The sequence below is a fragment of the Leptinotarsa decemlineata genome, unplaced genomic scaffold (genome assembly GCF_025532065.1).
Source record: "Leptinotarsa decemlineata unplaced genomic scaffold, Ldec_3_MD MMD2_P_RNA_scaffold_9, whole genome shotgun sequence".
Taxonomy (NCBI): Eukaryota; Metazoa; Arthropoda; class Insecta; order Coleoptera; family Chrysomelidae; genus Leptinotarsa; species Leptinotarsa decemlineata.
The window spans coordinates 10000254-10027048 of NW_027412536.1; the positions used below are offsets into that span (position 1 = coordinate 10000254).

The 26795-nt window shown below is 35.0% G+C and overlaps 2 protein-coding genes across 8 annotated transcripts in view; one reads left to right on the forward strand and one right to left on the reverse strand.

Moving 5' to 3' along the window:
• Positions 1-26795, reverse strand: part of Lmpt (four and a half LIM domains protein limpet) — a 357474-nt gene that overhangs the window by 251087 nt on the left and 79592 nt on the right. For all 4 annotated transcript variants that reach the window (XM_074170573.1, XM_074170576.1, XM_074170575.1 and 1 more), the window contains one exon: positions 11956-12041. In XM_074170573.1, coding sequence (XP_074026674.1) covers positions 11956-12041 — 86 coding nt within the window. The remainder of the gene's footprint in view (positions 1-11955; positions 12042-26795) is intronic.
• LOC141480525 (uncharacterized) overlaps positions 8205-26795 on the forward strand; it is a 149415-nt gene continuing 130824 nt past the window's right edge. The window contains exons 1-2 of one of the 4 annotated variants that reach the window (XM_074170577.1): positions 8205-8748; positions 11249-11375. The gene's annotated coding sequence lies outside the window, so the exon portion shown is untranslated. Of the gene's footprint in view, positions 8749-10410; positions 11376-26795 lie in introns of those variants that run through there. The other 3 variants (XM_074170580.1, XR_012464403.1, XM_074170579.1) reach the window with 3 other exon arrangements.

Consider the following 26795-nt stretch of genomic DNA (forward strand, 5'->3'; position numbering starts at 1 on the left):
CAGCAACAATTTTGCATCACATCTGACTGCCCAAGTCTAAAAGCTCCCAAAAGGTCACAATGTGACATTCATAGTTCTTACGGTCGATTTGATCCTTATAGTTTACGCGTCATTTATTTTTATCATCTTGAAAGTGTGCAGAATGTTTTCAATTAGGAATATTGGTTGAACAACAGGAGTATAAATTTCAACAATAACTTATTAACATTATGAGGTTTATTCCAACTTGAATTCGTCAAAAATATTTTATTTCAATTTACATTGAAACAAAAAAACTAAATTGTAACGACAGGTGATAAAAATTAGGAAATCGTGAAAAAGGTATTATTTTGAAATGAACTGATATGAAGATATTATTTTTATCTAGTAATTTCAAAGTATGTAAGTGAAACCAATGCGTAATAATGACCAGATTCAACGCCAGAGCCACATTAATTAATGACGGCATGAAGACTTTAATAGTGGTGAGCTAGATTGAAGTTTTCATCTATTTCGAACCTTCGTAAGTGTTTGGTGCTTCCGTCAGAGGTTGAGTCATGTTTGAAGTGTTATTATTAGGTTGACTGGTGCCTCAGCTATACTTCTTTTCCTATAACAGTCAGTCAGTTTGGCGCATATTTGGCAATACAAATCATCTAAAAAAACAATTCGTTCAGGCCAGTCTCAACTCCCCACACAGTAGGTTAATGGACTGACACCTATCAGAAAAAAACTACTCCCCTGACTAATACCACTGATAGGTGTCAGTCCATTAACCTACTGTGTAGGGAGTTAAGACTGGCCTGAACGAATTGTTCTTTTAGATGAATTGATTTATAGCCAGTCTTCAAGTATGCCCACGGACTATATGTGAAAAGTTTGGCAATACAGTTGATCATCACCCGTTATAAGTTTTATTTTCAGATGATTCAACAATAAGCTTTGCACGAACTAGTTATCAATCATATTAAGAAACTCTAGTTGAAGTTCTAGAAGAAGTCACATACGTTTTTGCTACCTCTTGAACATTTTTTCAGCAAAACATCTACAAACACAAGAGGAGATAGACTATACGGAATCATTCAATCCAGAGCGGTCAGGGGTATTGATTCTGCTATTTTCCTTCTCACAAAGACTACTCAATAAGATCCCCAAGAATTTGGAACAATCCTCCTAAACCAAAATTCCATAATAGTAGGCACTTAATTCTTAGAAATATTATTGCATTAAAACAAAAACATTGTTGTCAGGTTGACAGGTTGTGATTCTATATACTTCATCAATCTTCTATTTAATTCATACACACGCAGCTGAAGAAACTTCCTGCTAATGAAATGTATTCAACAGCATCAATATTTATTGAATGAATATAAAAAATTTGAATCATATTCTGCGACTAGAATTCATAAATGGCAACACGTTGCCTTAGGTTTGTTTGGGTCAAATTTAGTAATTGAAGTTTGACCCCTTCTCTGTTGACAGATTGATCTGATATATGGTACACTCATTTAGTTTTGATGTCAATACAATTTAATGAATTCTGTGTTATTGTAAATCCAAGATGGCCGCAGCTACAATAGTTAGTGCACTATGAAAATGATGCAAATCCAATATAATCTATACATAAAACTTTGTCGACACAGAATCGGGAAAAAAGCAAGCATAGATCTCCCATCAAAGTCAAGATTCTGTATTGTGTCGAGGACTGTATAGCATAAGGGTGGAAAAATAATTAGAAACTGAAAACTTTGAATTAAAACAAGTAACAAAATATGTTGAAAAATACTTGGAAAAAATAATTTGGAAGGTCCTGGGTAGCAGTAATCACACCAGTCTCCGCAGCAATCTACCGTATTGATCAGAAAAAAAAAATAAAATCGTTGAACGTAGTATTTACTCGGGTAAGCTTCGCCCAACGATTTTATTATTTTTTTATCTGATGAATACTGTAGACTGCTGAGGAGAGTGGTGTGATGACTGCTACCTAGGACCTCCCGATTTATTTTTTAGTATATTACCTACATCATTATTATCTTTTTTTTTTTCAATGAAACCGTTCAATACATTTTTTTTTCACTTATTTTATTTTATATCCACCTCTCACATATGCTACTTTCAAAGTATATACACGTATGTATATCTGCAGATATTTGCAGTTAATCAAATATATACATACGACTTCTGGATATACCGAGATTCAGTGTTATACGAAGTTAGTGAGTTACCAGGAACTAACTTGAACAAATAGGTAAAGTTACGCTGCTGGATCCCACTTTACAATAAGTAAAAGTAGCGATCCCTTGTTCTGTATAGTGAGATAACAATATCACTAGCACGGTTTTTACAATGAACGTGAATAATTCATGGGACTATGAGATAATTCTATTGGAGTGTATATTTAAGTTCTCAAACGACAATGAACAGGTAAAAAAAATTCAATGATCATAATATGTTGTTTGAATCTTAAAAATTCTACAAAACAGTAATTGCTCAACAAAGAATGATGCAATGAAAAAAGTCCTTCGACTTTCAGAAATATTCCCGCTCTAAAGTAAATGAATGGAGTGTCAGCATCATAATATACAAAATATGTTCCTTTTGATCCTTCTTATTGCCAGAATCAAATGACACCTTTCCTTCATTCGTATCTTTTCTAGTTTAGAAAAGAACAATGCAATGACCCAAGTGTCCTCAATATTGAGAGTTTTAACGTTCTGTCAGAAAGAAACTGTTTATAAGATAAGTGACATTCACCTGTTGATTCGCTTCAACTCTGGAATCGACTTATATTCGACTGAACTTCCATTTCAACAAAATCAAACACTAAAATGGAATTTGCTCCTGAAAAATGGTCCACTAGACCCAAAATATTCGCTAAGAATTCGAGAGATTCGTTTAAAACGATTTGCCTAATCCCAAATGTGGTACCTAAATCATACGCGCTCTCATTCGCAAGACATAAATCAACTGGACTATTTTAAGGATATATCCTGATAGGATTACATACCATACCGCACGTTCTGTTATTTACGAGTAATTATCTGGAGTAAATACGTAGCATTTTTCAACGCTGATTTACGAAATTGTTGACTTGACTGTAGCGTTTGTTTCACACAGTTCATTGGAAAATAACGTCAACAGAAACTCTACCCTAATATAGAGTTGAAATATGATATACTGTATTTTAGTCATTTTCAAAAGTAGAGATTTCATTTTTGGTACTAGATGGACATTCATAGGCCGCACTTTTCGCAATACTTAGCAAAAGTGACAGCCCTAAACACAGCCTACCGAAATACGTTATTTGAAAAAGTTGCCTAAGATGAAGATATCCCTGTATTTTAGTCATTTTTAAAAGTAGAGATTTCATTTTTGGTACTGGATGGACCTTCATAGGCCGCACTTTTCGCAATACTTCACCACTAATGACAGCCCTAAACACAGCCTACCGAAATAAGTTATTTGAAAAAGTTGCTTAGAAATCGATTTGCACCCTACATACCGAATTTCATCGCAAAATTCGACATTTTAATTTTTTTGTCTCATATTCAAGTCAGATTTTCAATCAATAGTACCGAATAAGAAGCTACAGAAATATGAAATTGTCAAAATCAATGAAATAAATGTATTGAAATAACTAAAATTGGAAATTATTATTTTATCAAATGTAAGTTAATCGAATTTAGTCTCCTTTACCAGCCCTGTCTCCAGTCTTGAGACTGGAGACAGGGCTGGTAAAGGAGCCATTTCCTTTTGAATACGATTGGTTGCGAATTTGCCTAATTTTGGATGGAAAATCGTCATTCTCAATGTTTCAAAACAGTCTCACATGTTGTTTCAACAGTTTCCAATTTTGGCTAGAGTGTCAAGAAAACAAATGAATGATTTATACCCCAAATGTCAGTTTGAAAGAAAATTCGTCAAAAACAGTAACAACATGTCCATTGAACGTCTATTATGATCTTCATGCAGTCATTATTCACTATGGTTCTGGCGTTAAATCTGGTCATTATTACGCATTGACCAAAGACGAAACGGACTGGTTTAAGTTTGACGATGGTCGTGTCACGAAGTGTTCTGGCGATGTATTGAATTTATTGGAGCCTCTGAAGACACCCTACATTGACATTGGACAGGCAGACAGGACATTGGCAGATCAAGATCTTCAGGTTTTTCTGGGTTTTCCTGCAGCTGAAAAAGCAAATTCGCCACTGGAACCAAAGAAGTCACCCAGGGGCGCCAATTAATTTTTTTTTGTTGTTTTATACTCTCATGATTTGTATTGAAAATGAACTTAAACATTTACGAGAAAAAAATTTATATAATAAGGTTATTTGGTGATGGTGCTCGAAGTAGCAAAGAAAAGGATAACCCATAAACGGTTGAATGATTCATTTCTCACAACCCTAACGCTGTCCACATTTGGTAAATGGAAATATTAGAGGAGTAAGTGGCATCTACTGTTCGTTAGTGAGCAACTAAGTTCACATTCAATTCAGGTTCAAGATTGCCTTCTAATTGAGCTGCTCCTTGCGGATGATCATTTTGCAAACAGACTGTATGTGATCACCGATTAAATTCAGTAAATTATTGTTGCTGGACAAAAGCAAGAAGCAGCAAGCAGGCTTTGCTTTCCTGGGAACTGTCCACAAATGTTTGTCGAATGTATTCAGGGCAATAGCCAGGAAATCAACTTTTCGAACTGGCATTTGTCAAATCATAATTCAATGATTTTTTAAGATAATTCTACTTAAATTTTTGGACATGTATATCTTGTAGATATCCAATAGTGAAGAGGAAGGTATTATTTTTTTGTAATTATATTAGTAATAATATTTCCATTGTCACGAATAATGGAGCAAGAGAGTGTCGTTAAAGATCATTTGAAATATAAATGTAACAAATTCTTTAATATTTTTTTCAAATGTTCAAAAATTGTGATTGTCAACAACGAAGAAAATATGTACAACAAAAAACCTTATTGTACCATCCATGTCTACTTCAGTGTGCAACATATATAATCGATTTATTTAAACCCGCGTCACCTTTAGAGTATGCAACACAACGAACAGAAGTAGGGCACTTTGTTGCCACCAGTGGGCCTGTGTATTTTACACTCATAACTGAATTCCAATCTATTGAGTTGCGGGTTGCGGTTGCGTCAGGCTGCCAGAGATTTCGTAAGGTAAGGATTGGCTCGAGCCACTTGGCGTCAAAAACATTTTACATTCCCCGTGTTTTCTATTGGTAAAACTAGCGGTGCTTTCGTTTCGCAGTGCCACTAGAGGAGTTCTGTTAAATTTCAATAGTGATGCAGTGATGCAAATGGAACATACATTTCAGCACAGGTCACTCAACAACACTACCAGAACAGAAAAAAGATTAGGATCCACTCAATTTGCTATTGAAATACAGAATATACTATCATTTATACTGTCATTATTTTTTCATTATTTCAAAATGACAGATTGGTAGAAATGAGTGTTAATTCGATCTAAATAATTATTCTGGACTGTTTGGAACCTTTGGTGTAGTAATGAATATTCCTAGAGTTTTTTCCCAACACCTAACCGTTATTTTAACACCTCGACACAAAATAGTTTGATCTTCCTCTTGAAGATGATCACTTGGTGATCAAAACACGTGTCGAGGTGTTAGAATAACGGTTTGGTTTTGGGAAAAACTCTATTAATATTAATTATTCCGGAAACAAATCCTCCTAACTCCAACATAAAATGAATGGAAACAAATTGCACTTACATGGAACACTGTCATCCTCACTGGTAGACATCGATGGCGAAGACAATTGCCTTAAAAATCGTAATTCATGAATGAATTGTGTGTTATTCAGATTGGTACTGAAGAGCCCTAAGGCAAGTGTCTTACGGCGAAACATCGATGTCTACTAGTGAGGATAACAGTGTTCCATGTAAGTGCAATTTGTTACCATTCATTTGAAGTAGAACTCCTGTGAATGATATCTGATTTTATTACATACAAACTGAGTAGAGAAAATTATCTTTTGTATAATTCAGTGTTCATATAAAAGTATTTGTTTCAAAAGAAGTTTTTCTTTCGTGTAATTCAATGTTTATATGAAAGTAACTGTTTCAGGAGGGCTTTCTTCCAGTTTGTGTCTGAAAGTTGCTTCTTTGCACGATCTACACATCCATGTATAGAGTTACTTATTTTCAAATTGATTACTTCCTTCCTTTCTTTGGAAGACTCCCACATTTTTTTGTATCAAGATGGAGTAGTAGAAAGCCAAAAACTTTCTCGCCTTATTTTGTTTTTGCTTTTTGAAAATCGCTTAGCGTTCGTGGTTTGTCATAGGATACAAATGTAATGTTTAAATGAAACTACGTTTCTTACTTTCACAACACAAACTGTATTTTCTTCGAAAGGTAACAAAACAAGTACACATAGGCTGCCAATAAAGGAACACGTCCGAAAAACAGATGTTCCCCGGTGCGCGCGCCGTTTGTACTGATGGTATTGCCTATACAGGGTTGTTCAACTATACTACATTACACTTTTCCACTAAAATTTTATGAAAGGATATTCTCTCCCAGTGATCGAACACTCTAGAGCGGGGATACAAAGGTAGAAATGGAAATAGAAGATGTCGTTTAAGCCTAGCTATACAAAATTTCAGTAAAAAAGCCACATTACTGGATAGACTAGATGAACAGGAGAACAACACCTATAAAGTAATTCAGTTTTCTATTACTCAATGTTTTCACACAATTGCATGAAAAAATATGTAGTGAAATGTAATATAACTTTAAAAACTCTCCATTTTGGTACAAATTAGGTTAAGTTCTTCCCGATGTGTCACTCTGTATATTATTTCAGCAGCATTGACTCATATTTAACAAAAATAATAATAATAATAACGATAATAATGATTCTCGATATCGAGATTTTCTCTTCGAACTCCGCAGACTCTATCCAGATCACTCTGTCAAGATAGTTTTTCTGATTATTGGAGTCCTTGGTGGACACTGCGCTTGCTCAGGGCACATGATTCTCGGACCCAATGATCACTTACCCCACGGTGTGGGGAGTGGTCATTGGTGGATAATGCTGGCGCGCCCTCCCGAATGTATCGGGGCTTCGGGGGATAGGGCCTGACCAGCGCACACTACAGTGTAAAAAAATGATTCTCGGCCCCAATGATCACTTACCCCACGGTGTGGGGAGTGGTCATTGGTGGATAATGCTGGCAGTCCCTCCCGAATGTATCGGGGCTTCGGGGGATAGGGCCTGACCAGCGCACACTACAGTGTAAAAAAAATATTTTTGGACCCAATGACCACTTACCCCGCGGTGTGGGGAGTGGTCATTGGTTGATAATGCTGGCGCGCCCTCCCGAATGTATCGGGGCTTCGGGGGATAGGGCCTGACCAGCGCACACTACAGTGTAAAAAAAAAGATTCTCGGACCCAATGATCACTTACCCCACGGTGTGGGGAGTGGTCATTGGTGGATAATGCTGGCACGCCCTCCCGAATGTATCGGGGCTTCGGGGGAAAGGGCCTGACCAGCGCACACTACGGTGAAAAAAAATACTAATGTTAAAAGATGCCTGCAATTCTTCTCTGAGTCTATCGTTACAAAAAAGTATAGCCATGGTTTTTTTGGAATGATTTTCAATAAATGTTCATTTGATATTTCAAAAAGTTTTTGCAGATCATAGTTGAGGAAATATTCTTCTGCTGCAGTATCTGATGGGTTAAAGGAAAAGTATAGCTGCGTGTCGTCTGCGTATTGATGATACTTGCAACGAGTTAATGACTTTACGAACTGTGCAGTATAAATTGCATGAAATAATGGACCCAAAATACTTCCTTGGTGTACACCAGTGGTGACAGTAATCGCCGTCAATGTCTCATTTTTATACACTACTCGCTGTAATCTGTTTGTTAGGAATGATTTTATCAAATCGCAAGCTCGCACAGAAAAGCAGATATGATTTAGAATTGCCAAAATAATTCAATGATTCAACATATCGAACGCTTTTCTGTAGTCCAGAAGTACCAGGATCGTTGCCTTACTTTCGTCCATTCCCCTCAGAACATCATCTGACTAATGTGTCAGATGATGATTGAGATTCAGTGCCTCTGTTTCAAAATATCACTGCGACATATAATAAATAGATTCCTTGTGAAAAAATGAAATGAAAACTTGATCACAAGGTCTTGTTGTGGACAATAGTAAGAATACATGAGAATTGTATGCAACTTTGATTGCCATTTATGTACCTATCAAAATATCGATAATATGGAGAACACATCTCCATTCTTTCTTAGCATAATATTTGATCGAATGATCGAATTAATCGTTTTTGATTCAAGGTAATGTCTTGAACTAGATTTTATTAACTTGTTATAAACTTATTAGGTAGTGGAGACTCGAAGCCATGTATAAAAATAATCGGGCCTGATTAAGACTAAATTAGATAAACAAGTAATAAATTCATCGTCATTTATTTACCAGACGAATTCACACGAAACTTGGATTTTTGCACTTCTGAGTGATATTTTTTTTACATTTATCGGCACAGAGTTACTGATAATATTTTGAGATTGAAAAGGATATCGCAACTTTAACGTGGAATGTACAAGTTGAAAACAAGGCATTAGTTTTTCACATATCGTTATTGTTAGTGTAGTGTTATTTTATAAAAGTATACATTTTTATTGGAATGATGTTTAAATATGATATTTGTACCGCAAACATGTTCATTTCCAGTGATATAGATGAATGGTAAGGATACGCGTATAGGTGATACATTAGGTCAGGGTCGGACGCCTATTTGTCAATATTTGCAAATTCGGTACCATTTTTTATCGTGTTGACAAAATAGCAGAACACATTCACCGAAGACATTCACCGAAGACATATGTACTTATAAACGAACACATTCAATGATAATGCAAAAAATATTACTGTATTAGAGTAAAATGCAGTAAGTTTTATACTTGTCAGTATAACACAAGCGGATGATTCAATTGCATCAACAGTCATAGAAAAAGCAAATCTACTAGTTGAACAATTTGCGTTCCACTCCACAGTCGATTTTCAGGGGAAAGACACCACCCACTATTCTCACACTAGAATTCACAATGCCAGAAATTACTTTTCGACAGCGTGTTGTCAGGCGAATTTTAAAAGAGCTCAATATCAACAAGGCGTCCGGCCCTGATGAAGTGCCATCGTACTTAAAAAGTGCGCAAATTATCTTGCACCAGTATTTTGCAGACTTTTCAACCTATCATATAAGAAAGGGGGTTTTTCTTCTTGTTGGAAGATTGCTCGCGTTCAACCTATTCTTAAAAGGGCAAGAAAAAGCTCTAAAATAACGCTTTGCTGTCAGTGATATCAAAAATCATGGAGAAAGTCGTAACAATCATATCCTTAAATATTTAGAGGGCTTCAACATCTTGAGATCTTGAGCGATCATCAATATGGCTTTCGGAAACAAAGATCAACAGGCGATCTTCTATCGTATATCACCCATATTTGGAATAACGCAATCGAGAAACATGGAGAATCAAGAGCTGTTTTGCTTGATATTTCTAAGGCGTTTGACCATGTGTGGCATGAGGGTTTGCTGGCCAAACTTCGAAGCTATGGCTTGTCGTATAATTTTTGTGTATGGCTCTTCAGCTTCCTGTAGTAAGGAAGCCCACGATGCAAAATGGGGATTTACCCGAGCGTCATAGAGGCATATTAAGTTGCAAAGCTTAGATGCGGGTGGTTGTACATAGGAGGGTTAAAAGTGAAAAGAAAAAAAATTAATCGAGCGCGTCAGACTTTCTAAGGGGGTGTTGAGTGCAAAAAAAAAAATCTCTCATTCAATAATCTGACGATTTCGATCTGACGCAAACTCGCGACCATATTCTTATATACTTCTGAAAAATTTTCAGTAATAAATTTGACATGTTTTCTCTCTCTCTCTCTCTCTCTCTCTCTCTTTCCTCTCTCTCTCTCTCATTCCTCTCTCTCCTTCCTCTTTTTTTTTCTCTTCCTTTTTCATTGTTTTTTCTCTCGTTTAGTTTTCTTTTCTTCAAGGCTAGAACTAAGATCAACAGTACCCTTCCGGTACATGTTGTTTCTAGCCTTATTTGTAGTTTTTTTTTTATCATTTTTATAGATTGTATATTTATTGTATTTATATGGAACTACAAATGAATATTATTATTATTATAATGTGCAAAAAAATTGCCATTTTGAAATACTCAAGCGAAGATTTATATGATTCATCTTCATGTTCTAGACGTGCTGTCTCATAATCTGACGATTATCTAGAGAGATTCGCCTAATCTGACAAAAATTTTTATAATTTTTATAATATAAATAATTGGAAAGCTCAGGAAATAGCATGCAAATGAATGAGTGTATGTTTTTTAAGTAGAATACTTATATTTATAAGAAAATAATTTTTTTAAAATGCTCAAAAAACTCAATTTTTTATAATCAATTGATTAATTAATCATCATCTTCATCACGAACGAGTCTCTATGATCAGCTGTGATGGCCTCATGGCAACAGAATTCAGAATGGGGACGGAGTAAGAGAGTAATAGATAGAGAAAAAGTGAAAGAGGAATAGAAACTCGGAGAGGGAAATATAGGTATCACACAGCTGCACGTATTAAACTTTATCGACGAATTTTTGTCATTTCGGGTTGCGGAAATCGTCAGATTATATTTTTCGTTATCCTTGAATTATTTCCTTCAAAATAAAAATAAATTAGCTACGCTCGAGAATTTCGAAATGACGTTATTTTTTTATAACTTTGCTGCCCTCCCCTTTCTTTACGTCACTCTCAAATTGTCAGATTACTGGAATATACACTTTTTAGCATGTAATTAACTCACCCTACCTTAATCTGACGCGCTCGAGAATTTCTGATGATATTTTTTTTACTAATCTGATCTTTTATCCTTCACGGGCGGCCTTACATATGGGGCTCATATTTGGTGGAGGTACTTAACCGGGTACAAGGTATCCCCTGTATATTAATCTGTCGCGCTTTAGTAAATCCTGAAATCCCCGCTTGGGCTCCCCTATTACTGAGATAACGTTCCCTGCAAGTGACCGTCGATGAATATCTCTCAAATACTTTCACCATCATCGCTGATGTTCTCTAGGGATCCATATTATCTTTTTTTTTATTGGACTTATTGGAAATAACCAAGAATACAATATATTGCTTTGCTGACGACAGCACACTTGTCTCATCATTCCATTTGGATTCCAGGACATTGGCTACGGAGGCATATCGTCACCGGCAGCAGGAGGTAGCATACCTTAATGAGGATCTAGAAGTGATTTAGAATTGGGGTGAAAGTAACCAGGTATAAGATACAGCAGAAATGACAAGCGGGGTGAGCCAGTGAAAAAAGAGAAATAATTTCTTTTTTTTATCTTTTAATGAAAATATTTTCAAATTGATAACGAATCATAATTTTCTAAAGTTGCATTTTGAAAGTAAACTTGTCTTGTGTTCCATTTATAAAATAATTGCGAAGCGTTATAATACAATTTATCACTGTAATAATACTATTATTCTTATATAACAAAGTAATCGCAAGACAGGAAATATTGGGTTGAACAAAACACAAAAAATATTCATTTTCAGAGCTGTGATTCTATCTCTTTCTTCAGTCGATACTTCATGAGAGTTAGTTTATTCGTTCTTTATATTAAATCGTGTTGAATTCAAAATGAAGAGAACCGTTTTATAATGATAATATTTGAGTTTTATTTTTCGTCTCTGTCAATGAAAAAAAATGAACACCTTCTGCTTTTTTGAAAATCTTAACAGAGATAAAAAAAATGGCAGTCCTTGCCCAACCCTAGCAAGCAAAAACTCCTGTAGGCATTGTAATAAATTTGCGACAACATAGCCAGCTTCGAAATACCAGCTTCGAGTTTGAGAAAAAAATAGCACAACTGAACACTCACCTCCAAGTGTGCGGTTCATAGCCTTCCTTGCACTTGCTGCATTCTGTACAAGGCTGTCCGACGTCGGCTTCCTTGATTTGCACGCCCTGCAAATGACAAAAACAAAATATAAATTACGAAAACAACATACCACAGCTTGTTCAATAAGTGCTAAATATAAAACGTGACGAATACCGACCAGTCACACTAATTACTTGGACATGTAAGGAAATCAAATGAGTCAGTGTGAGAGTGTTTGTAAGACACTTTTTGATTGGACGTTGGTATGCAGAAACATTCATATTCGTCATAATACACGGTACTTTTATGGAGGCGATGTTGGTTAAATATTTCTCAGATAATCTACAGGGATTTCATAAAAGCTGAAATGAAAATCATTTCTGCGACGATTTAGTTCAAACGATTACGAGGAGACAAGACAAGAATGAACACCACGTAGTGTTTACGTTATTAACCTGTTTGTAACATAAAAACTAATATTTTTGAATCGGTGAATTACTCAAGAATTCGAAACAATAATATATGCTGAACTAGAGATATTCTCTTGAAATAAAGGAATGCAGAAGAACAACCAGAATTTATATCGGCCATAGAATATTCCGATAACACCTTCGGTAAGGCCACTACGCACCGTCTTCAAAGAGCCTTTACGTGTACTGGCAATCTGGTTTGAATCTTTAACCTGCTTTTCATTTCGTTGTAGTTTGAATTAATAACAGAAATCATGAATTGGCTTCTGCCAATGACTACTCTGACTACTAATATCCCAAAGATATAATTTATTTCGCTTTTTATATCAGATAACAGTTTCAACATTTTTGTTTGCATTTTTCAAGTTAGGCAATAACTTTTTTCACACTCCAAAAGGATAATGGAGTGCCACTATGCCATATAATATTTTGTCTGCCTTCCATCGCCTAATGGTTTTTCAGAATACTTTAAACTTTTATTATATACGAGCTTATGATGTTATCATAGTGTCATACAATAATGTGGATAATTTTTTAATGAGTGAAGATAATTAATGGGGTTGATGATGATTTTTTATACATAGGAGTGAATACAAAAATATAAAAAAATGTGTAAAAACAAAAAGAAATCAATCTTTTAAGTATGTGTATTTTCAAAATTTGATTTTCAAATATATATTTATACCAAATTCTGAAAATGTTTTCATACCTAGAATACCTTTCATCCTCTACGAAATTGAAAATAACTAATCGATATTTAACCATATTTAACCCATAATTCATCTATTTATTTAACCCATTTTAGCTCTAGAAATTTTCCGAAATACATCCAACCTATACTGAACTGAGTAACAAAAGATTGGTTTATCGATTCATCATATTTTTTGAATTAAGAATCAATATCCTAACGATATATAAGAATTTGTAGAAAGAGAAATTAATATTATCACAACGCTAACCCTGGCGAACAACAGAATGCGTCGGTTTATTGTATTTCCGGAATATACAAAGGTGAAAGAATATAGGCAGGATCGAACATATTAGATAGAGGAGTTCTGAAATAAGAATAAAATAGGTAAAAAAACGAGTGTGCTTTAGACCACACGACTCAAGTGAAACTTCTTTAGCTCCATCTGTATGTATGTATATAGTATATACAGGGCATTCCAACGAAAACTTAACCGTCTATAAGTCAGAAAGTTCTTTTGTCCCTCTATCAATTCTGTATTTTTTTTCGAAATTGGTTCATTCGTAATTGAGAAATAAATGTTGAACCTTTCATTTAAGAAACTATAGAAAATTCGATGTCGCTCATTTTATTGAGAAAATCAACAAAAGTAATTTCATCAGTTCGGACTTCCATTGTCTAATATAATATAAATAGATTTGATAACCCTGAAAAATTAAAAAGATTAACCGAAAATAACAAAAAATAACAAAAAACTGAAATTACTAAGAAATAACATACAACAACAACCAAACAAATAAAAATTGAAATATTAATGAAAGCTGAAAGTTATGTCACTTTTGTTAATAATATTTTTAATTTTTCAATTTTTCCAGCTTTCATTAATATTTCAATTTTTATTTGTTTGATTGTTGTTGTATGTTATTTCTTAGTAATTTCAGTTTTTTGTTTAATAAAATTGTTATTTTCGGTTAATCTTTTTGATTTTTCAGGGTTATCAAATCAATTTATATTGTATTAGACAATGGAAGTCCGAACTGATGAAATACACCACGAAACATTGTCAACCACCTTCAAATCAACAAAAGTAATATCAATGGCAACACAATCAACGAATAAAGTATTCAAAATGACCTATCTTCAAATAATTACATACAATAATACAGTCTACTTTCGAAAGCGTTTCTTACATTATTGAAAATTTCTTCCAGATTTGTAGGATTTATTTAATTAAAAGTGAACGTTTGAAATGGACGGCACTGTTAGTTTTTTCTGCACTGGTAGTTTTTGTTGAATCTGGTTGTCGCAGAAAAAAAAAGTAGATAATTGGCCACTGTCACTTCTTCACGAATTATTTTTCAGTCATCCTTGTTAACTGTGTTCCAACATGGTTAATTCTACTGAAGAAAGAATATAAATTGTTGCAACCTATTATCGAAATAATGAATGTGCTGAAGCTGCTGCAAGAATTTATAATACGAATCATCCAGACAATAACGTGGGCCATCAATATGTTAAGTTAATGGATAAGTTTTGAACTTCAGGTTCTGTTAACAACAGAAAACATGAAGTATCCCGTCCTGTCAGAAATGACGGAGTTGAAGTTGCAGTTTTAGGACATGCACAAATGGATAATCGACAATCTATTAGACAAATAGCTAGAGCGTCTGATGTATCAGCTACTAGTGTTTTTCACATTTTGACAGCCTACAAATTCCATCCTTTCAAAATGAGGCTAGTTCAGGAATTAAACAAAGATGATCCCGATCGTCGATTTCAGTTTTGTGAGGTGTTCAACAAGAAATTGACCAATAACCCAAAACGGGTATACAATACATGTTTTTCAAACTAAAGTTCTTTTATGTTGAATGGTGAAGTGAATAGACATAATTGTCGTTACTGGAAATGCCGACTGCTGACTTCGGACATCTTGAATAATGTATGGAACGCTTTCGAAAGTAGACTTTATTATTGTATGGAACTAGGTGAAGGTCGTTCCTGTTTTTTTAAGCTTTCCTGGATTGTCATCGGAAAACGAATCCACATGTTTCTAGAAATGATATAAAATCAAGAAAGGTTAATGCAGTCAAGCTGCTGTTGACTCTTGAAATCAAATTGGGAATAATCAGAATAGTAATCATCTTCTTTTTTTGAATTTCATGGATTTATTTTCCAGCAGGGGAATAGTTGATTTCTGATAGGTGTCAGTCTATTAACATGTCTTGTGTCAAGCTCATTTCGGTAATTATTAATTTGTAGTTCTGATTTATCTTGTAGAAAGTTTACCAAGAGTTGTCCATCTTTGGACCCAAAATTAACATTGAAATCTCATGCTGAAACGTATGATACTTTTCTTCTAATTGTTCAGAGCCTAATCGACCGTAAATACGTGCTCACATCTCTCTCTCTTGCCCCTACAGTAATATGCGAAACGTAACTCTCTATCTCTTACTCCCCAAGAAAAGCGCGCGTAATTTTTTTATGTTAAGCAGTTTGTTGAAAAACGGATAATAATGAAGATAATGTACTAAAAATGAAAAAATAACTCGGCAGGTCCTAGGTAGCAGTCATCACACCACCCTCCTCAGCAATCTACGGTTTTAGTCAGATAAAAAAAATCGTTGGGCATAGCTTGACCTGAATAAATATGTAAATACTACACCTAATGATTTTATTATTTTTTTATCTGATCAATTCCGTAGATTGCTGAGGAGAGTGGTGTGATAACTGCTACCTAGGACCTTCCTAAATATTTTTTTAGTTTTTAGTACATTATCTACATCAATATTATCTTTTTTTTTAATGAAACCCTATAATCCGTTGGGATTGTAATCAAAGCAGAACTCTACGACATGTTATTTGACAATCAACCATATGATTTTTGGAAAGTTTTTGGTACTGATGAGATCATTGAATATATGGTCCATCAGATGAATCTTTATGCTGAAAAAGTTCTGCGAGAAAAACAAAAACCGAAAAGTCATGTCAAGAGACGGATTCCTACCAACAATGAGGGAATGGGAAAAACTCTAGGCATCATTATATGGATGGGACTGATGAAACTTACACGATTGGAAGCCTACTATAGTACTGTATATTATATGTCAATGGAGAGAAAAACATCATGCTAAAAAATCGAATCGAACAACTTTGGCACTTCAATAATTATGAAGATGGAGATTTTGCAAATGACCGGCTTCCAAAACTCACACCATTGATGAATGAACTTATAGAAAATTTCAAAAAGTTTTTACTCCAGTCTCTTGCGTAGGCATAGACGAAACAGATGTTCCATTTCGCGGTCGCCTGATATCCAGGCAATACATAAAAAAACAAAAGGAGGCATACGTTTGGAATAAAGGATTACAAATTGTGTATCACTGGTGGATACACATATAATCTACGGGTATACTGCGGGAATCATTCACAAAGAAATGGCAATTCTACTGCTAATGTGTTTTCCTTGCTGAATAATCTAGATACTGGTCGAACGGTCTACACAGATGATTATTACACTCCTTGGCTACGAGTTTGCTCCCAAGAAAAACACATTTCATAGGAGCCGTAAGAACCAACATAAAATTGAATGCCCAAGAGGTACTGAATGAAGTATTTGCTCAAAAGAGCAGTACTGGCTTTGTAATGCTGAAATGGAAAAATACTCGCGATGTTACGTTGTTGACTATAAAATATACTGACGAAATCGTGAAAGGCCAGCAACGTGGAAAGAAAATAGACAAACCTCAGGCCATATGTTGATTATAACAAGTGTAAATCATATATAGATATATCTGAATGGTATAGAAAATTAGCCATTGAGCCCATCTTGGGTTCTGCATTGGTGAACGCATATTTGATTTTCAAAGAAATCAATTAGAGCAAGATAATTATTACTGAGTTCAGAGAGCTGCTTGTTCAAACACTCTTGAAAACAAAAGATCCACCTGCAGAAGTGAAAGATACTAATGATCTACATAAATTGCAGGAGCACAATAAAAACCGATGTGCAGTATGATAATCAAACAACAAAGAACAGTTTAGGCGGAAAGTAGCGCAGAACAAATCAACCAGGACCACCTGCGATTGCATTCTATGTTTCTTCGCCAAACATAATTCCGCAAAAATGTGAAATAATAGTATATTTTTCATTAGTTATTGTTAGTGGCATTATTTCAATTGTATAAATAAAGGTTTATTTTATATATCATATAGTTTTTCGATCGTTCATAAAATCAAGTGTCATGCTCAAAAATTCACGTCGGGGCGAAACGATCAGTCAATATTGACGGCTGGCAATATATCTCCATTCATTTATCATTATAGCGAGACTATAAACAGACCCACACCATCTTATAGTTTTGATGTGAGGGTTTCATCGATGCCACGCCGTTCAAAGTTCAACAGCCAGTGAGGCATCTATGTGATGTCATACTGTGCTTAACGATGTAGCCGTGGTAGGAAATCACTACTTTTATTTTAAAATTGGTAAAAACATAGAAAGTTTCAATTCTCATTTTTCTATGGTACATTCCAAAAGTAGACTAGAACGCTGCAACAAATTCTAAGTGGTATTTCATACAAAATCCGAAGTCAAACTCATTTTCCTTCAGATTGTCCGGTTGAATGATGTTTTGAAATCACGTTGTTATCCATCATTATTCATAGACGAAATATTCCCGAAAATTGAAAGCCTGTCCTACGCTCATTTACATGATAATCCAGTCATTTAAGCTTAAATTAGTTAAGAATCTCGGAATTCGAGATACCCAGCTGTAAGTCTGTAAAAACTTGTATATTGACACCCTAAAAGTTGTCTCAAAACCTACATGTGGTAGGGTGTAAGCAACTATTAAATTTCAAGGTCAAAGGTCACAAAAATCGTTTTTTTGCGCTTTTTTTGGAAATATCACATTTCCTATGGGTTTTTTGCTATTTGTATTCATTATCAATTTTGTAGAATACAAAATTTTCTACAAATTTTGTTTAAAAAATTTTTTATACGGTGAACCGTTTTCGAGATAGAGGGCGGAGAGCGCGCGGTCACAGCATCACTTCAGGTCAACCGGTACCTCCTGTCGAAAACGCGCCATATATAGTTAATGAACTATCGATAAATCAATGATTATAAATATTTGTCAATTTTTATTAACTATTATATTATATTTTATCATTTTCTTCATGCATTAGATCTAGATCTATTCAATAATACTGATAACCGTTTACTAAAATTAAAAAATTGGATTATTAGAGAGTGGATCTCAAACCTTATTGGCAGTCTATAATGATCCGAAATCTGTGAAAAGTCTCGATCATCTTCGTTATATGCATTACGTCAAGTCTACAAAACTTAATAAACCTGTGCAGCTTTCAAATATTCCACCAACAAGTGCAGCAGCTCATCAACATTTCATATCAAGTTCAAACTTGGTTAGGACATGATTTGGAACCCCAGGTATGGGGTTGGGCAATGCGAAACGATTTTCTGGAGCCTATCATGACAATTTTACCACCTGCTCCAGAAGATTTGCTAAATACAATTTTCTGCAACTACAAGAGTTGTTGTGGTTCGCGATGCGGATGCAGGAAAGCGGGCTTGCAATGCTCTTTAGCTTGTGGCCAATGTAATGGGCAAGCTTGTCTCAATGCTCTACCATATCAGAGCGACATTAACGAAGATGGAACCTTTGACCCCGAAATCATGGAAGAACTTGAGACAAATGTCGTTGAAAACGATAATGAAGACCAGTTTGAAATTTACCAGCAGCCAGAAGACGACGATGAAGAGGAAGAAGATGATTAAAATTATAAATTGTAGTTTTTGTACCCTTTATTCCATTTCTTTACTTTCAATAAAAATAAATTTGTTCAATGATATTTTTTAATAAAAAGATAAATTCATAATTTATTTGTTTTTTTTTCATCATGTAAGAAGTTTCATTGATTTATCGATAGTTCATCAACTATATATGGCGCGTTTTCGACCGGAGGCACCGGTTGACCTGAAGTGATGTTGTGACCTCGTGCTCTCCGCCCTCTATCTCGAAAACGGTTCACCGTATAATTTTTTTTTTTAAACAAAATTTGTAGAGAATTTTGTATTCTACAATATTGATAATGAATACAAATAGCAAAAAACCCATAGGAAATGAGATATTTTCAAAAAAAGCGCAAAAAAAACGATTTTTGTGACCTTTGACCTTGAAATTTAATAGTTGCTCACACCCTACCATATGTAGGTTTTGAGACAACTTTTAGGGTGTCAATATACAGACAATATTTACAGACTTACAGCTGGGTATCTCGAATTCCGAGGTGAACTTACTATAATGGCTGGACTATGATGAAACACCGAGTGTAATATTTCATTACAAGACTTTCTCTGAACAGTTTTCAAAACTGCAATACCTTTTTAACTATACAATAGGTTCTTGAGGCGTGTTCTGTTTGTAAACTGTTTAGTGGAAATCTCACATTGAAGTTCGAAAAAAAAAATGTATTGCCCAAACAGGTACAAAACTCTCACCAGTATTTTGCAGACTTTTCAACCTGTATTATAAAAAAGAGGTTTTTCCTTCTTGTTGGAAGATAGCTCGTGTTCAGCCTATTCCCAAAAACGGCAAAAAAAATCTTCCAAATAACTATAGAGCAGTCGCTTTGCTATCAGTTATATCAAAAATCATGGAGAAAGTCGTAAACCACCATAACCTCAAATATTTGGAAGGACTCAACATCTTGAGCGATCATCAATATGGCTTTCGGAAACAAAGATCAACAGCAAACCTTATATCGTATAATAATAATACTATTTCGCCATACAATATGTGTTGCGTTTTTGTAAAACAGTTTAGTGAAAATCTCACAATAAAGTCTTTTTTTATACGTTGTTATGGATTTTCAAGTAACGGTCAATTCCATCACATTTCGATATGATGAAACATCGATATCTGCAGCCAAGCAGTCACTTTGCACTCCCAAAATCAGTCCTCCATATTTACTGAGTTTGTCTGTAGATTCCTGTCATGTTCGACTGTAGCCATGTTTCGGTGATGGTGATAAGGTGGTATTCAGAAGCTGCGACTGAGATAAAGAACTCCTGGGTTTTAGTGTTCCGTCCACGAACATTTTATAATAACAAAGTAGGTCTAAAACGCTTATTTCACTTGAATGGTATGCTTATTTGCATATCGAATTGACTGAAGGAAGAATTTATTACGCAAGATGAGGGACTGCCAATGAGATCGCCACATTCACCAGTTATAGCCGATATATATAGAGAGAAGTTTGAAACTCAGGCCATTGAAGAAGCCCACAAGAAGCCTCGAGTCTGGTTGAGAAACGTAGACGACACCTTCATAGTATGGAACCATGGGAATGCAAAACTAGACACTTTCCTGAAGCACATCAACATCCTTCCATAACTTTCACGGAGAAGAAAGTCCACAACGAATTGTCTTTCTTAGACGTATTGGTGAAGAGGGCCGACACTAAATGGGAAACATCTGTATATCGACAACCCACTCACACAGGACAGTATCTGAACCAGAAATCCAACCACCATCAATCGACTAAGAGAGGAATCATCAATCTGTTTAAAAAAAATCTGTTTTTCCGTTAACCAGCTGTCGCACCCCTACGAACGACAACCCTCAGAAGACGAAACTTGTGCGAGCTAAGGATTAACGAGGTCTTACCTTTTAACGTGTGATTCCTAACACGGGTTGGACGATAGCAAGTGAAGATCGATCGTTCAGACTAGGGCTTGAACCACCGACCAACACGGCAGTCAATTCGAGTGAGTGAACAAATCACCCACGCCGAACCGCTTGGCTACCGACTGACCGAAGCCGCCACAACCAGTAATTGTACTTTCCTGCATCAAAACGCGGACTGCGATTCCAAGAATTGCATTTACCGGATACCCTGCGAGTGCGGAATATCCTATACCGGTGAAACTAAGAGGCCGTTGAAAGTTCGCATTGCTGAGCACAAGAAATACACAGAGCGAGGTTTAACCACCAAATCAGAAATAGCAGAGCATGATCAACATAACATCAAGTGGGCTCAAGCTGAAATCATCCACAAAGAGGGACACTGGTTTAGGAGAAAATTCAATGAAGCCGCATATATGTTGTCTAACAACGCATTTAGAAGAGCTAGCGTAGAGATACGTAACATATGGGAACCTCTAATCAAGCGGAAAACGACCAACTCCCGCCAAACGGTCATCTCCCGCAAAAACCAATGAAGCGGCGGGAGGGAAGAGGGGATAGGTGAAAGCACTCGAATGACCTATAAATAATCAAATCTCGGAGGAATAAGTCCAGTTATCACCCGAAGACGATCGTGGATACTAACAATCGAAACGTTGTGACCCAACTTGGTTTGGAATCTTTTTTTTAATAATATTTTTTATTTTCAGCTTGTATTGATATATCAATTTATTTTTTTTTGGTTGTTGCTTGTATGTCAATTCTTTGCAATTTCAGTTTTTTGTTTGATAAAATTGTTATTTTTTCGGTTAATCTTTTAAATTTTTACAGATTCTTTCATGGATTTCAAATCAATTTATATTATATTAGACAATGGAAGTCCGAACTGATGAAATATACCACGAAACATTATCAACCACTTTAAAACAAAGAATTGGTTTTTGATATAAAAAAAAACTCCTCACCTATTGATAGACCTCTTTTTAGCTCGATTGTGTATGAATGACATCGTTAGGACCGAAATAAAAAATACAAAAATCTCTAGAAGTTACCACAACTACCAAATTATCGCCCAATAACATTACTAACGATCCTATCGAAAATATTCGAAAAACTTTCATAGATTCGCCTCACGGCCTTCATGGAACGCCACAACCTATTTAATCAAAATCAATTCGGTTTTCGAAGCAATAGAAGTACCAATGATGCAATGTTCAAACTTTTGGAATACCTATATAGTCAAATAAATGATGGAAGTATAGTTACAGCAGCGTTTTGTAACTTAACAAAAGCCTTTGACTGCGTGAATCAGACAATTTTGCTGCGAAAACTTGAATATTACGGATTCAGAGGATGTGCTCTCAATTGGTTCCAGTCCAGTTGGAGAACCGCACACAAAAAGTGTTCATCGGACAAGACCCATCAGAATGCGGGTACATTAATTGCGGCGTTTCACAGGGTTCAGTTTTTGGACCAGTTATCTCTTTGTTATACTTGAATGATCCGGCGCTTCAAGGCAAATTCACCTTTATTGCTGATGATACCACCATCTTGTGGCACGAAAAAGATCCTTCAACATTAAAGGAAACAATGCAAAATGACTTAGTAAAGATAAAAAAAAGGTGGGACTGTAATTCGTTCGTCTTGAATATCAATGGAACTCACGTTGGAACTCAAGTGTGACATGAAAGGTATAACTATTGGTCATGACCCACTAGAACGTGAACACCACATAAAATGTCTAGGCTTAATTATTGACAACGAGCTTAAATTTTAATGAAGAAAAGAGAATTGAAACGTTCTATGTTTTTTACTACTTTTATTTGTAACTAACCATACTGCAGTTTCGTCCTATAGGAACATTTTCAAAGTTATACATTAAACTAACAATGTTTTATCACATTAGCCCTTATATAGCACCCCTGTAGATAATAAAAAATCTGTCTGTTGTTCCGTTAATCAGCTGCCGCCCCCATACGAACGACAACTCTTTCAACATGTGATTCCTAACACGGTTCAATAGCATTTTCATTTTACAGAAGAGGGCATTAGGATATATATGTAAGTTATCTCCCAAACATTCATGAAGGCCGCTTTTCGTCTCTCAGAGAATACTCACTCTACCTTCTTTACTAATAATAGAAAGCATGTGCTTAGTGTTTAAAAATCGCGAAAACTTAGATAATCCCCAGTTATATCACAGAATACGTAGGACTTATAATCTCAATCTATCTCTACGTATACCTTCCTCGAACCTTATCAGAAAATGAATTTCAAAAGCCTGTTAAAGATGCATTACTTGATGGAGCTTAGGTACTATAATTTGGAGGAGTACTATTGTGAGACGTGGTAGAGTATTTCTGTACTCATGAAGTACTCGTACAGAACCGCAAGTAATAAAAATATTTTCATTATATTAATCACATACAACATATCTTCGATACTTTTATCGTTGTTCTATCTAATAAATTTGGTGAAACGTCAAGGGTGACATCCTTATGGTATCGAACACGAATATATACCTAAAAAATGAAGGTATGCCACATAGAACCCGATACGCATTAATTGATTTAATTTCGTCAAATGTAATGTAATATTGAAAATATTTTCTGACGCATTTCCGTCGTCCTTGACTGTACTTGAAATATAGAAAGACCGTTTCATGAAGAATCGTACGTGTGCACTTCTATTGTTGTCTGGGTTCCGAGTGAGATAAAAAAATGAAGAAAGAATTCAACTTTACACAAGGCAGTTTATTCACTATCTCTGAGGAAATTACAAATCAGTTTGGAATTCAGTTCGTTCGGTTGGCGACTTCAAAAACGCTTCGTTCTAAAAAAAATGTGTGCAGTCAAGCGAAATTGTTAGTGAACTTGCGAAACGGATATGTATTTTTATCAGAAACTGTTCACTAATGTAGTGTAATACTGTTTGGTAATCATTCCAATGATTATCCAATAAAGTACCTTACATCAGGCTTGTTGAATACTCCGACTATTGTAATTTCAAATCCAAAACATCAACCGGCTGAACCGGGAGAAAAAGTAAACCAATTTGTAAAGAAGTTATAGGAACGTCAGAAATCAAATTATCTCGTCATTTTAATAATATTTACTTTCTACCAACAAATCAAAAGTAAATGGTATTATTTGGAATATCAAAGCCATATACTCTCATCCCTTGGGTGTATAGTTCAAGTAAACGATATCTGCAACCAACCAACAGCTCACCTTTAATAATATAATTAGGGAGCTAACTAATTCGGTTACTCAATAATCATTTTTGATTAAATGAGAATCACAATAACTATATAGTATATATATATATATATATATATATATATATATATATATATATATATATATATATATATATATATATATACAGTGCTAGTCAAAAGTCCCCTCACCCCCTCGTATCTTTGGAACGGGTATACTTATAATAATGAAATTTGGAGGGTGGAAATAAACGGATGTAGGCTTCTTAACTGGTCATAACAGGTGACGCAATAGTCATAAATGACGTCACAAGGCCACTGTGACCAAAAATTTTAAATGGGACCCTATGGCAAGTGACAGCTCGTTTGAAAGGTATTGAAAATACCCATTCAGTCATACCAATTTTGTTTGGGTTTCGGCTGATTTTGATTGATAAATTGAAGAAATACGAAAATTATTGTTTCGCATTTAATTAATAAAGATTTTAAAGTACGCCTCTGGTTCATTGTCAAAAAGGTTGACGTGTTTGAATTATCTACTTGTCAAAAGTGTTTATACCTTGAAAATTTACCTAAGCTATTGTTTAACGAGACGTTTAAGTGTTTACATAGGCAAAATGGTACGTACTGTAGCCGACAAAGTAGCAGCTATCTTAATAATTGGTGAATGTAGAAACAATTTCCATGCAGCGGAACGACTGTTTAATGAGAGGTACCCCGATCGCCCTATATCGAGGGTTTATTTGAGGGAGCTTCTTCGGAAGTTTGAAGCATTCAAGATGCCAAACGATCTGGTCGACCAACAATTAGTGATGACAAAAAAATTGACATACTTGGAGAAATGGTAGTGAACCCTACTTCTTCCACAGCCCAAGTTGCGTCTATCTGTGAAGTCAGTCAAAGGACAGTACATAGGGTGTTGGCTAAAAACAAATTTCATCCATACAAATTAAAAATGGTGCACCAACTTTCAGATGATGACCCCGACCGAAGACTAGAATTCTGTGAAACTATGTCCGATAAAATGAACCAACAACCAGGCTACATACAGACAATTTGTTTTAGTGACGAAAGTACTTTCTTTCTCAATGGAAATGTTAACACTCAAAATGTGAGGTATTGGAGTGACACAAATCCTCACATCTTTCGTGAAAAACATACTCAATTTCCAGAAAAAGTAAATGTTTGGGCAGGTATTTTGGGAAACCACATAGTTGGGCCTCTTTTTCTCAATGCTAACTTAACCGGTGAATTGTATCTGGAGATGTTACAAACTGATATTGAGGCGTTAATTCTTGAAATTCTAGAAGATAATCCAGATGAATTCGATAACTTGGAAATAACGTTTCAACAAGATGGTGCTCCTGCACACTATTACGGTGCAGTAAGACGTTACCTAGATGAAGAATATCGTGGTAGATGGATTGGACGACGAGGTTCGATCGAATGGCCAGCTCGGTCACCGGACCTTACACCATTAGATTTTTTTCTATGGGGGTACTTGAAATCTAAGGTTTACGCTACAGCACCTGACAGTATTGCCATTCTGAAACAACGAATTGTTGAAGAATGTAGGGCAATTTCCGTTGACACACTGTGACGAGTACGACAAGAGTTTAGCAATAGGATGCATTACTGCCAGGAAGTAGATGGAGCACATTTTGAACACTTATTATAAGAACTGGTTCTTAAATCTTTATTAATTAAATGCGAAACTATAATTTTCGTATTTCTTCAATTTATATATATATATATATATATATATATATATATATATATATATATATATATATATATATATATATATATATATATATATATATATATAGAAATATGGAATAATGTTGGGGATGCAGTCAAAATTGCTGGGCTGTTGTTTAAAGAATACTCTTTGTTATTTAGTCGAGCTTTCGAGAATGTTTATTCCCTTTATCAAGACATCTACAATAAAATTGATAACATTGAAGCAAAATTGTAAAACAAAAGATAAAAAGTACTTACTAACTTGAGGTTATAGTAAAAAGTCGAAAATTTTACTGAGAAACACAAAATTAGTCCTTTTCATTATGTAGAAAAGTGTCACACATTAGATTTTTATGGTTTCAGAAGTAACATTTAGAGGATTTGAAATTTTAAATTTTATTTTAACGGCCATGCATGGCAATTACTAGTGGCATGGTAGCAACTAGAAAGAAAGGAAACAGGAAATATTTGCAAATTGATAATTGACATTATGACATTTGAAGTTTAAAATTTGAAAATTGACAATATAACCAAAACAGGATTACCAAAAGGCACACCAACAACAGTGTTGACACTAGCAGTTTCAAAAAGTATCTAAATATGGATACACTGCTGCCAAGTACTCATAAAAGAAGTGAGTAACAAGACTCAGCACTACCTCCAAACTCACACACTATCTGTTACTTTGGGAACCTGGGGGAATCAGTTCCAATTTCAAGATGTAATTATAAATGTTACTGAGGTTGTTAATCTCAGTTTTTTTGTTCATGTTGTTTGTATTCCTTTTGATAAAAAACATTTCTTTAAACAGCCGTTTCTGTAAGTTACTTTCAGTACACAAAACTCTAACTTCGGTGTAATTCATTGTGTGTTTTGGGTTGATGACATGTTCAACCAATGCACAGGTAGCTTTATTCATATTACAATCACTTTTATGTGACGTTATACGTCCTGATACAATTCTAGATGTTTGACCAACATATGCCTTATCACATGTATGACAAGGAATTTCA